This window comes from Lepus europaeus, chromosome 5, assembly GCF_033115175.1.
Source record: "Lepus europaeus isolate LE1 chromosome 5, mLepTim1.pri, whole genome shotgun sequence".
Taxonomy (NCBI): domain Eukaryota; kingdom Metazoa; phylum Chordata; class Mammalia; order Lagomorpha; family Leporidae; genus Lepus; species Lepus europaeus.
The window spans coordinates 132,902,143-132,915,102 of NC_084831.1; the positions used below are offsets into that span (position 1 = coordinate 132,902,143).

At 59.0% G+C, this 12,960-nt stretch overlaps 1 protein-coding gene across 2 annotated transcripts in view; it reads right to left on the bottom strand.

The window, feature by feature from the left end:
- Positions 1 to 1,369: 1,369 nt before the first annotated feature.
- CD247 (CD247 molecule) overlaps positions 1,370 to 12,960 on the bottom strand; it is a 77,518-nt gene continuing 65,927 nt past the window's right edge. Inside the window, exons 2-8 of one of the 2 annotated variants that reach the window (XM_062192685.1) lie at positions 7,241 to 7,344; positions 6,545 to 6,601; positions 5,878 to 5,958; positions 4,848 to 4,880; positions 4,178 to 4,234; positions 2,975 to 3,016; positions 1,370 to 1,887 (exon numbers count right to left, since the gene is read on the bottom strand). In XM_062192685.1, coding sequence (XP_062048669.1) covers positions 1,822 to 1,887; positions 2,975 to 3,016; positions 4,178 to 4,234; positions 4,848 to 4,880; positions 5,878 to 5,958; positions 6,545 to 6,601; positions 7,241 to 7,344 — 440 coding nt within the window. In that variant the 3' untranslated portion in view covers positions 1,370 to 1,821. Of the gene's footprint in view, positions 1,888 to 2,974; positions 3,017 to 4,177; positions 4,235 to 4,847; positions 4,884 to 5,877; positions 5,959 to 6,544; positions 6,602 to 7,240; positions 7,345 to 12,960 lie in introns of both variants that reach the window. The other variant, XM_062192684.1, reaches the window with a different exon arrangement.

Consider the following 12,960-nt stretch of genomic DNA (forward strand, 5'->3'; position numbering starts at 1 on the left):
TTGGAAGTGGAGCAACCAAGACTCGAACCAGTGCCCCAATATGGGATGCCAACATTGCAGGGTGGTGGCTTAATCCCCTGAGCCACACACAACACTAGCCCCAGAGCCAATTGTCCTCATGGGAGCACCAGATTTCAGTTGCACAACCCAGTGAGAGAATTCCCTCAGGAGACAGTTACAAATTGAACGCCTTCTGTCTGAACTGCTCCTGAGTTACACCTGCCTGGCTGTGATGTGCATTGCTCCTGGTAGAATCCCCAGACTTCAGGGACTTTCAGCAGTCATGGCCTTGAACGTAACTTTTGGAAAAAGTCACATACAGGTCTCGAAGTCTTGGCATGAAGTGCATGGGGGGGGGCTTGATGAGTGGGGGCCTTAAAGATGGGCAGTGAGGCTACAGGAGATCCTGCTGAGATGGAGCCTCCTATCGTGAGGAAAACTGACCCAAGAGACCTGTTGGCTGCCAACCCTGTGGACTGAGACATTCTGTGCCATGACATTAGCTGCTGTTGGCCACTCCTGGGCCCCTGTGCTCGTGGTGTTAGTGTGAGGCTGGCTCCCCTCACTGCTGCGTGCTCTCCTGTATCCCGTGAACTTGGGCATGTTGGCACAGGGAACTCCCTTCCCAACACCCTCTATGGGTTCTGGTGTAAGGCCCGGGCTCCTCCTGACAGTATCACACCACACACTGCCTTCTGTCCCGGGGCACAGCCTCCCAGCCTCTATGTCGCCCTCACCCTGCCTGTGCAACACGCCCCCGTGGCTGCACTCCGGGCTGCTGGCTGCCCCTGTGCTGGCCTGGGCGTCCTGTTCTCTCCCGGGAGTCAGCAGGGGTGCTGTGCTGACTGATGACTTCAGCGGCAGCCCCAGACTCAGCTGTGGAAATCAAGCTCGAAGTCAGGGGGCATTTTCACTGAGGCATTTATTATGCAAAGTAGCAAGACTTCAGCAAGCCAGTATAACTTAAAACCAAGCAGAGCACAGAGGGTTCTCTGTCCGTGGCCTTGTGCCCTTTTACAAGGCAGTGTCGCGGCAGGGCGTTGAGGTTCTGCTGTGGTGCCAGTGCCCACCGGGTCATCATGGGCCCGCGTGTCTTCCTTTGAGGTCTTTGCAGGGATGGGTTGGTTGTTCAGTCAAAGGTGACGCAATTCTGCTCCCCTCCCTGCCACCTAACCCAGCCTTGGCAGTGACACCTGCTGTGGTCTTTAAATCTGTTTGTGAACAACTCATTTCCTGAGACCCTGAGGTCCACAAAGGCAAGGACAGTCCCCAAGGCGCCTGGCCCGCAGATTGCATGGTGTGGGGTGCAGGCCCTCCCGTTTAGCACCTCCTTGCCATGGTCACCTGTAGCAGGTGCACACTCGCCATGGTAGGCACCGCTCGGCCCCATTACTGAAATGCGAGTAAGGCAGACAACGGAAGCCAAGTTTACAGCACGAGCGAAGCCACACCCATCTGGGCAGAACCGTAGACTTTTAGGAGATGTGCTGCCGTCTTGGGTTTCTTGGGAGACTACAAAATGCAAATTTACAAATGAGCCGCAAGAGAGTGTGCTGTTGCCCAAGTGAGAGGCCAGACCCGACCCAAGGGGACAAGGTGGGGAGGTGGTGCATGATGGGAGGGGAGGGTCCCTTAAAGAGTACAGGGGCCATCCTCTTCTGTGTGCTGGGTTGGAACTGGATGTGACAGTGCTATAACCCTAAGTACCCTGTTCATCAAGAGCAATCCTTTGGTGGCTGAGAAAGACAAATGCTTTGTCCTGTGTCTTTCACAATCTGGCCATCTGCAGTGGGGCCTGTGAGTGGTGCTGTCCCCTGGCCATTAGCGAGGGGGCAGGGTCTGCATGTGGAGGGCATCATAGGTGTCCTTGGTGGCTGCACTGAGCCCCTGGTGAAGACAGAGAAGAAAGGAAGAGTTGTCAGAAGCCCACGGACACGAGCCCACCCGAGACCAACAGATGTCTCTGCAGCCCAACCCCAGTTGCAACCTCCCGCGTGGCCATTGGCCCAGGAGGAAACCCCATGCCCTGCAGGCGAGGAGCCTCCACCGGGATGGCTTCCACATCCCCTGCAAGTGGCCTGGTAGCAATTTCATTTCCCCAAATTCTTACCTGTCTTCCCAGCTTTCCCAGTGTTGGGCCCTACAACCCTCAGGCCCAGCCAACTCCTGTTGGCCCAAACAGGAAGCGGGGAGGGGGGGGCGGTGGGCTCCACCTTAAACACGGAGCAGAAACCCGGTGGGGCCGGGCAGGAGTCTGGGGGAAGGGTCCAGGTCTGCGTCAGAGAACCTATAGTCCCTGGTCACCTGGATGGACAAGGGGCTTGGACCTGGTGCGGGGGAGAGAGGGGTGGCCCCTGCCCAGGCCTGCCTGCTACACTGCTGGAGTCAAGGCGGCAGCAGCCACTCACAGGCTGGTTTCGGGGGGCCCCTGTGATATCACTGGCAGGAAAGGAGCCAGAAAGAGAAATGAGGATACCCTGGGGATGCAATGTAGGGAAGTAGGTTGCCTACTGCTAGTTTGCATAATTATGAGCACTGATTTGCATACGCCAGGCACCTGAGTACAGTCATATTTTCTTTCTGAGGCTTCCCCACCCATCCTCCCATCTTCTATAGACCTGAGGATACACAGCCAAGCAAGGTTCTTGTAAGGGCCCAGCCCAGTGGACAGAGACAGAAAATTACTCATGTGGCCCCTGCTGCACCTGCACCCTTAGGGAGACCTTGCCTGGAGGCCTGCTGTGGCCAAGTACACCTGCGCCCAGGACCTCTTGGTTGGCACCAGGTGATTTGCTGAGTGGTGGCGTCCCAGCCCTGCCCCTCCTGGGGTTACTGGCAGTGGAGTCACCACTGGCCTGCATGGGTGTCCCGGGCCTGCCCTGCCCCGCTGCCAGCAGGAGCTGGTGCCACCAGCGGGTCCAACACGGAGAGCCTTCAGACAGTGCCACCCCAGAAAGGAAGCCACAGCTCCTACCTGGTAAAGGCCATCATGCCCCTTGCCCCTGCGCCGCTGGTTCTATGGGAATGAAACGGAAAAGAAAAAAAAAAAAAGGTTAGGAAGGCAGGCGGTCAGCGGTGGCATTCCTGCTCCAGAGCCCCAGGTCAGACCTTTGCCTCTGGCTCCCCTGGGGACTGGGTGCCTTCTGCCCTGCTCAGATCCTTGTTCCCCTCTTCCCTAGCAGCGTGGCCCAGCGCGAGCATCCTAACTGCGATGCCTTGCAGGACACACGGTTCTCAGCCAATTTCAGGGACGCACGGTCTGTGCAGGTGCGTGGGCCTCTGGCTTGCAGTTCTCTTCGCCATTTTGAAATGCTTTATTGCTTTTGCACAGCTGAGACTGCCAGTACCACCCAGATGGCTTTTCAACCCCAGCCCTTCCCTAGCATCTGAGGCACTGGGGAGCTGAGTCTGCCTGTGCCCTTGGCAGCCCCCACCCGGGCACTTGGCAGGTGATAGGAGGCATACATGGGACACAGGGCCTGCAGCAGGAACTGATCTTAAGGGCAGTGCTGGGGCCGGCGCTGTGGCATAGCGGGTTGAGCCAACACCTGCGATGCCAACATCCCAAACGGACACCAGTTCGTGTCCTGGCTGCTCCACTTCCATTCCAGCTCCCTGCTAATGTGTGTGGGAAAGCTGCAGGAGATGGCCCAAGTGTTTGGGCCCCTGTCACCCACGTGGGAGACCCATAAAAGCTCTTGGTTTCGGCCAGGCCCAGCCCTGGCCATTGCAGCCATCTGGGGAGTGAACCAGCGGATGGAAGACCTCTGTCTCTCCCTCTCACTCTATCTCTGACATTCAAATAAAAGAAAGAAATCTTTAAAAGAAAAGAGCAACACTCAGAGTGGGCAGGGTGCAGAGGTCAAAACATGGCGTGGGATGCGCACATCCCATATCAGAGCTCCTGAGTTCAGGTCCTGCTCTGCGTCTGATTCCAGCCCCTTGCTCATGCAGGCCCCGGGAGCCAGCAAGTGACAGTTCAAGTACTTGTGTCCCTGCCGCCCATATAAAAGACCTGAATTGAGTTCCCGGCTCCTGACTTCAGCCTGGCCCAACCTCAGCTGTTGCAGGCATTTGGGGAGTGACCCAGCAGATGGAAAATTTATCTCCATCTCTGTGTCTCTCTGCCTCTCACATTAAAAAAATAAAATAAAATAGAGAAAGGAACCACACTCACGTCGCCTTTCATGCCGATCTCACTGTAGGCCTCTGCCATCTTGTCTTTCTGCAGTGCCTGGGGAGGAGAGGGGGAGACGCTGATGGGACTCTACGTAAAAAACCCTGGGATCCCCAACAACGTGGCAGGGTACCCCCACAATCAGAAGCACACAGGGACCCCCAGCATCGTTTACTTTGAGCAAGTCATCATGTTATACATGGGTCCCACACCATGGGCTGTGCATGAGCCCACCGTAGGTACCACCTGCAAGGGTCCCCTTCGTGGTGGACACCTAGTAGCAGCCAGAAAAAAAGATGATCGGGTTCACCCCCAGGATGGTGGGGCTGACCCTGCAATGAGAGGAAGCACTGGAGACGCCACCCCAACCCCAGAGAGAGTGGCCGCCCCAACCCCAGAGAGAGTGGCCGCCCCAGCCCGTCCTGAGCTTGCTGTCTTCCTCCCAGCCCTCCGCCCGCTGATGGAGCCAAGAACTCCAGCAGCAGGGCTCTGGAGCGGTGGGCAGGAGGGAGCACAAGGGCAGGAGAGCACCTGCCGCAGGCAGCAAGCCGGTGAGGTGTCCCTGCACTCAGGGAAGGGAAGGCCAGGCCAGGACACAGACCATGGGGTGCCGAGAAGGGCCCTCCTGCCAGCCCGCCTGTCAGCTTGGCAAGGTGAGACCACTACTCACGTTGTACAGGCCTTCCTGAGGGTTCTTCCTCCTCTGCTAGAAAAGACATGGGGACAGTGGGGGAGGAGTTAGAAGGGGAGGAACAGAAATCCAGGCCTCCAGGGCAGCCGGCCCCTTCCGCCCCCTCTCTCCCCAGCTCGGCTGTCAGCCATCCAGGCGCCTGAGCTGTCCAGCCACTGCCCAGGCCGCTGTCGGGCCCCAGCAACCCTCCCCGGCTCCTACTTGGCGATGCACACTGGCACACCCCACCTCACCCCGGCGTGGGGCCTACCCAGTCCCGGCCTTGCCCAGGGCAGGCCTTGGTGACGTCTGCCGATGGCCTGTCCCCTCGCCGACATGGCTCCACACATGTCACAAGCTTACAAGCGGGCCAAGATGGAAAGCACCATGCACCCTCATTGGGAGGAGGGCCAGCCACTGCCCCGTGGGTCCTACTGAGAGTTGCCGTACAGAGACTGGCCCCCGCGTCCTTGTAGTCCAGCCAGGGGACTGCTGCTCAGTCACTCCAGCAACAACACACGGCTCAGAGGACCTGAGCAGCTGCGGCCAGAACCGTGGAGGACCACCTGGCAGCAGCAGGCGGTCCAGCCCTCCTCTTAAATGGAGGCGGCCCTGTACTGGCCGGCCAAATGCACCTGCTCCCCTCACAGACAGAGGCACCCGAGCCCACACTGGGCCTTAACTCCCCAGAGGCAGCTGGAAACCGGATTCCTGGCCCTCTCTGTGTGGACTTCTTCACCACGTCTTCCTTCTGGGGGGCCCGTGGTACCCCGCTGTGTGCACCTCAGGGGGCCAAGGGGCATCGTGAGCTCCTTGGTGGGTGGGGCCTGGGCACGGGGACTGGCGTGCTGCGTTTGTGCACGGGGGACCCCTCATGATGCAGAAGGCAGCAGACCGTAGGGGAAGAGAGGAGGCAGCAGCAGGTGGCACCGCTGCCTGCCCGTAGGGGCAGGTCCGGCTGCAGAACGAGCGCTGTGGAGCCCCCTGCAGCCGGGGTCCACACACGGGTGCCGAGGAGGAACCTGCCCACCTGTTTGCCTCCCATCTCAGGGTCCCGGCCCCGCCTCTTGTCCAACACGTCGTACTCCTCTCTTCTGCCGAGATTGAGCTCCTGAAGCAGAGGGCAGCGGTCAGACACTGGAAGGAGGGCCCCCAGGGGGACGGGGTCCGCCCGACTGGGGGGCTTAGCTTCCTGTTCAGGCGGCTCAGGGATAAATCAATCAATGGAGCAGGGACTGGGGAGCGGGGGCAGGGAATGGTAGTAACTGGCCCATCGGGGTGACCATGGACAGGGTGCCCAAAGGCCCCCTCCCCTCCAGGAAGTTGTCACTGCTTGCTGTCCAGTCTAAGGGGACACGTGATCACATCCCCACCAGAAAGGGGAGAGGCTTAGCTAGGGTAACCCACCCAGAGTCCCAAGGAGCGTGAGAGTGGTGCCCGTTGGTCCAGAAGATTCGACTGGGATCCTCCCCGATCCCCCCAGGCCCTGGCCCATGGCGGCCCGCTCCGGGCAGGCGCAGGACCTCACATGTGTGACCCTCACCATCTCCGGGGTACCGATTAGAAAACAGACTGAAGCCGGTGCCGCCTGTCTCAGCACGGCTGATCGTGTGCCGGAGTGCGGCCGGCGAGCGAGTGGCCCTGGGTCCCAGGAGAGGCCCGCACAGGACGTGGCCGTCCCTGCGGGGGGCACTTACGTTGTAGAGCTGGGTGTGGCCCTGCGGGGACACGGGGACGTCTTCACCCCTGCCGAACTGGAACAGAGAGCGGGAGCGCGTCACTGCTGGATGCCGGGGTGGGGACCCCGTCCGCAGCCTCTTCCCCCCCTCCCCCCGGCCCCCGGCCTTGTTCCTCCCGCGGGGTCCCCAGCGGCCCCAGAGCTATTCTCCAGGGACTCGGAGGACAACCCAAGTGGGCGGCGGCTGCACAGGGTCCCGCCTCCCGTCTTGGTCTGGGGCAGGGTCTAGCACACAGCCGCCACCTGCCTGCCGCGGGAGCCTCGGCTCGACTGGAGTCCCAGCCAGAGGTCTGGAGCAGGCACCACCTCGCCCTTCTGCAAGGTGCTAACAGTGGCTGAGCACTGGAAAACACCCATGAGATCATCCAGGCTGGGTAGCGTTTTCCCAAGACACCCCCGCCCCACAAATGTTCTAACAGCAGCCTGCACCAGGCTCTCCCTCCCACCAGGTTCTGCTCAGCCAGGCACCTGCACCTCCTGAGCCCACCCAGTGGGTACGTGTCCCTTGTCCCTGCCTTGCCCACAGACGCCAAGCCCCAGGCACGGCCCCAGCCTGAGACTTCACTACACCAAGGCCCCTCTGAAAACTCACCTCGTGGGGAGCCCCACCTCTCACCCCCCGCCCCCCCGCCCCCCCGCGCGCAGGAGCACCCACCTTTGCTCTCAGGTACAGGGCGGTGACAATGACACCGTAGAGGAAGAGGATTCCATCCAGCAGGTAGCAGAGTTTGGGATCCAGCAGGCCAAAGCTCTGTGCCTCTGTGCCGGGAGAGAAAGGTGGTCAGAGCCAGACCCAGGGTGGCCAGATATGTCCCCACCCATGACCAGGAAACCAGTCCCTAAACCCGCACAAGGCCACGCCTCTGCTTCCCACCCCGGCAGCTCCTGGCCTGCCCCAGCTGCAGACGGGGTGGGAATGAGGTGGAAGGCAGACCGCGCCCCGGTACAGGACTTCTGCCCTGGGGCAGCCCTGCTGCGTGCGAGCCTCACGTGGCGGCCTGGGAAGATGCCAAGTTGGCAGAACAGCCCCATCCCAACTCGGCGTGGCTCCTGGGTCCTCCGCTAGCAACAGCGGTGGGGAGGCTGGGCTCAGAGACTTGAAGGCCTGAGGAGGTCCTTTCAGCACCCATGCACCCATTAGGACAGTGAGAATTCAGAGAACTCTCCCCTCCAGACCCCCTGCTCCCCCTACCCCCGGAGGCACCCTCCCAGCAGGCAGTGGGCTCTGGTGCTCGGCAGGGAGCAGGCAGAGGTGTCCCGGGGGAATCCCACCTCCACCTGCCCAGCACTCCTGGCTCTGTGGCCCGAGCCAGGGGTGCCCCCAGCAGACACACCCTCCAAGCCCAGGACACACTCTGTTCTCCCAGGCCACTGGCCTCTGCCTTTCTCGCCCAGCTGCCCCCTGGCAACACCTCACATCCTACAAAATGCATATTGACAGTCACCAAACTGGTTCACACCCGCTAAGGGCTGTGGTTAAATAAAATTAGCATTTTTACTCGGAAGATCTCCACACCGTGAGTGAGGTGTGGCTTTTAGTCTCCACTGCACTTCCTACTAGGCTAGTGTGCAGCAACTCAACTAGGAAACCTGGGTGCAGTGTCCATCTTACTTGGTTCCTGCCTGGGAGCCACCAGAGCACCAGGCCAACCCCTCAGTGGCAAGGCCAGGGCGCCCTCTGGTGGCCAGATGTGGGCCTACACCAGGGCAGGGAGCGGCTGGGTATTGGCTTTGGAGACTGTCTTGTCCTTACAGCTCTGTCACTTGGATGGGTCACCCTCTTTCAACTGCTCTTCTGTTGGCGTGAAACCGTGGTATTTCTTCAGCAGGTGCCCTGTGTCTGACGCTGCTTTAAATGGGATCACAGTCACGGCTCCACATGGAAACCCAAGCACAGAGAACTTCAGGTTTGGAGCACACTTGGTAACCCTAGGTCTGAAGCCAACAGGGTCTCCACTCCCTTCCCGCCCACCCCTCAGCCTGGCCCAGCCCTGCCTCCTCTCTCCGCCAAGCCATGGAAGCAAGTGGTTCAAGCTGCCCCTGCATCCCCTCCCCACGATCAGGAATCCCTCTGCCCATGGCTCCAGCCCTAGCCCAGGACCCCTCCCGGCCCCAGGCAGCTGATCTCTGTGAACACCCACCACTCCTGCTCGGAAGCTGTGACCTGGGAGAAATGTCCAGACTCCTTGTCCCGCCTCGCTGGGGCTCTGCGCCCTCTCTGGCCCTCCCACTCCACTCCTCCTGGAGCGCACCTCCCTTTGCTGAAGCCCTTCCCTGCCAGCCCCCCCCCCCCCCCGCCGCCTCCACCCAGAACCTGCCGCAGTGAGAGTTCCCAGGGTCTGTGCCCCACAAAGCGCTCCGCAAGCATCACTCTCACACCCTGGGCCCGTCCGTGGAGGCCGTAAGCCCTGAGACCAGCGGCTGCATCTTCTCCGTTGTCCCCTCTTCCCCCGCCCCCTGCATCCAAGCACAGGGCAGAGGGTTGACATCATTGCCTAGTGATGAGCAAGACACAGGGCCCCAGGGTGTGACACGGTGGCACAGCGGGTTCAGCCTCCCGCACCGCATTCCGTATGGGCTCCACTTCCGATCCGGCTCCCTCCTGATTCGCCCAGGAAAGCAGCAGAGGATGGCCCAAGTGTAACTTGGGTCCCTGCCACCCACATGGGAGACCTGGATGGAGTTCCAAGCTCCTGGCTTTGGCGTGGCCCAGCCCCAGCCGTTGCAGCCATGTGGGGAGTAAACCAGCAAATAGAAGCTTCTCTCTCTCTCTCTCTCTGCCTTTCAAATAAATAGCATACGAATATTTAATAAAAAGAAAGGAAAAATGCTGCCCTCACCCTAGGTTTGCCTGGCCTCTGGCCCTGAGATGGTATTGGTTGACTCCTGACCCAAAGCAAGAGGCTGAGGGCCTCTGGGAGACCAGCCTGCCCCCAGCAGAGGTCCCCACTGCTCCGGCGTGGTCTCTTTAGAACTGGACAGGTGGCGGGGGTGGTTGAGATTCAGATAAAGAGCTGGGGAAATTGCCCCACTGTCTGGTGCACACAATGAGAACAGAAACTTCCTGGACAGTCAATTGAGAACAGGTAAGAAGAAGTATTTCTTCACGTGGTGCAAACTCGGCACAGTGAGGGGGCAGGGACCCGGTGTCTCCCTGGAGATGAGTTACAGGGACCAGGCCTCCTTCTGTCCTTGGAGAGAGCAGCGTGAGCTCATGGCCAGGGACAGACATGCTGTGGGTGACTGGCAGAGGAGAGGGTATCAGCCCCGACACACTCCCCTGGGCCGAGACCCTTAACTGAGCTGAGCCCGGACGGGATGGAGGGTCTGAGAAAGGCAGCCACAGCCCAGGCCGGGACCCAGGCCCTAATGCAGCTACACACCGATGGCAGTCACTGGACACCTGCCGCTGCCCCTGTGCCAAGAGGTGTTGAAGTAGAAAATGCCCTGAGCTGGGTGCAGGTGGGCTCCCGTGCGCCCACCTGGGCGCCCCAGTCACATCTATACATTCTGGCCTAATAGCGGCCATCAGCCAAGTGGAAGAAGCCCCCATCTCATGCTCCCAGCCTGCCCCGGGGTCACAGAGCCCAGGAGGACCCTTGGGTCTGGAAGGAGACCCACAGACTCCCCCTGGCCTCCCGGGCTCTGATTCAAGTGGCCCGGGGTGGGGCTGAGGGGCACAGCTGCAACATCATAGGAACAGAGGCCGGCGCAGGTGCCGGCAAAGCTCGGCCCTCCAGAGAGAGCGGTCACGCCTGACAGCGTGAGACTCCTCACAGTTCCATGGAAAGGAGGGAGGAAACCGGGGCTGCACTCCTCCGTAAAGACCGTCATTTTTGTGAACTTCTGAACTGTATAGTCCTGAGCATTGGCTTCCCTGTCCATAAAATAAGGACTATCTCCCTGTCACAACAGGTGGTAGTGAGGATTAAAAATGGCCATCCTCGTGGGAGGGGGTTAAGCCACTGCCTGGGGCACCCGGTACCCAATACCCCATATCAGAATGCCGGTTCAAATCTCAGGTGCTCCACTTCCGTTCAGCCTCCAGCTAATGCATCCTGGGAGGCAGCAGCTGATGGCACAAAGCACTCGAACCCTTGCCTCCCACATGGGAGAGCTGGATGGAGATCCAGGCTCCTGGCTTCAGCCTGGCCCAACCCTGGCTGTTGTGAATATTTGGGGAGTGAACCAGGGGATGGAAGTTCTCTCTCTCTCTCTCTCTTTTTCCCTCTCTCTCCCTTCCCCCCCATCTCCCTTCCCCTGGCATTATTCTTTCAAGTAAATAAAAATAAACTTTTTTAAGAAATGATGTTTTTAATGCGTGAGGGTTAAAGACCATCATTCTTATGGGGTGAAGGACTGGCATGCACAGTGTCAGCTGTTATCGTTGCCATGGTTTTTACTTTAAGCCCATGCGAAATAAGCTGGAATCTTCCTGCCTTGTAGCAAGACTCCCGGAATAGGCCCTGGGAGACGCCCAGACATTCCGTGGCCATCACACTGGACTTTGGGGCCCCAGAGGGCAGCCCGGGGAGGCATCTGTCCTTACAGAAGCTGTTTTATTTTAAAGAAGATGTGTTTATTTTATTTGAAAACCAGAGTCACAGAGAGAGAAGGGAAGACAGAGAGAGCGAGACCTTCCATCCGCTGGTTCACTCCCCAAATGGCCGCAGCAGCCAGCACTGGGTCAAGCTGAAGCCAGGAGCTTTTTCCAGGTCTCCCACGTGGGTGTAGGAACCCAGGGACTTGGGCCATCTTCTGCTGCCTTCCCACGCACATTAGTATGGAGCTGGATGTGAAGTGGAGCAGCTGGGACTCGAACCAGTGTCACAAGTGGCATTTTAACTCACTATGCCACAGCGCCAGTCCCTGGAAGCTAGTTTTGCCAGTGAGACTTACTTTTTAAATTTTTCAATGTTCATTTATTTCTTTTCATCTACTTGAAAGGCAGAGTGACAGAGCAAGCCCCAAATGCCTGAAAGAGCCAGGACTGGGCCAGGCCAAATTCAGGAGGCTGAAACTCCATCGGGGTCTCCCACACTGGTGGCAGGGGCCCAACAAGCACTTGGCCCAGCACCTGCTGCCCCCCAGGGTGCATTAGCAGAGAGCTGCATCAGGAATGGAGGAGTCAGAACTCCGGTCAGCACCTGATATGGGACGCAGCCATTCTAAGCAAAGCCTAACAGGCTGTGTCCCATCGCCTGCCACCCGAGACTTGCTTTTACTGCATTGCTTGTCGATCTGTCTCCAAGCCAGACTGAGGACACAGACTAGGTCCTGATCAACCCGATCCCGCCTCGCAGACACACCTGGTGCCAATCTGATCTCCAGCCGGCCTGCTCCTCCTGCCAGTCCTGGTTAAGGGCCAGGCAGCGACTGAAAGCTAACTAGAAGGGATGCCTCTCACCTGGACCCTAAAATGACTTCTTGTGTCTGATCAAGTTGGATTCCTGGGAGAGAGAAGGCAGCGATGGGGCTATTATTGGACTCAATTCACAGGTTGATAAACTGAGGCCAGAAGATGAAACCACTCCAGCGAGGGCCACTGCAGGTTCCTGGCCACGCCGCATGGCGCCATTGAGTCCTCAGACTGCAGGCGCTGTCCTTAGCCTTCCGCCATGCTCCGCGTTACTGCGCCCCCTGCCGGCAGGCTCTGGAATGCACAGGTGGCTGCGTTTTGGTTTCCCACCTAAGGGTGATGATAGTCCTGCGAGCCAAGATTAATGTCCAGCGTCCGCCTCTCAACGGGCTCTGTGTTTGCACAGAGCTTCTTAACCTCTCTGAGCCTCAGCCGTGGTTTTCAAAAGGCTGACTCTGCAGAGGCAGTGTTGCCGAGCAAAGCTGAGGACGTGGGAGGGTGGCACCTGCCCAGTGCACGTGCTGGGCACACCGGTGTCTGTCTGGCAGCCTTCTTGGTCCCCGTGGAAGCTCTGGAGGCAAAGCGGCAGTGGGCAGGTCCTACCCTCCCCACCGCTTTGTGCCAGCTTCCCCGGCTCAGGAGTGACGTTTGGCACAGCAGCGAAGACGTGGCTTGGAACGGCTGTATCCCCTATCCCAGTGTCAGGGTTTGAGCCCCTGCTCCACCTCTGATCCAGTTTCCTGCTGATGCCACCTTGGGAGGCAGCAGTTGACAGTGCTCAGGTATGTGGGTCCCTGCCAACCGTGTAGAAGACCCCGATGGAGTTTGTGGTGCTTGGTTCCAGCTTAGCTCAGCCCCAGGCTGTTGTGGGCATTTGGGGAGTGAACCAGCGGATGGAAGATCCACCTCTTCCTGCCTGTCTCTGTCCCTCTGCCTTTCTTTTTCTTTTTTTTTTTTCTTTTCTTTCTTTCTTTCTTTCTTTTTCTTTTTTTTGGATAGGCAGAGTTAGACAGTGA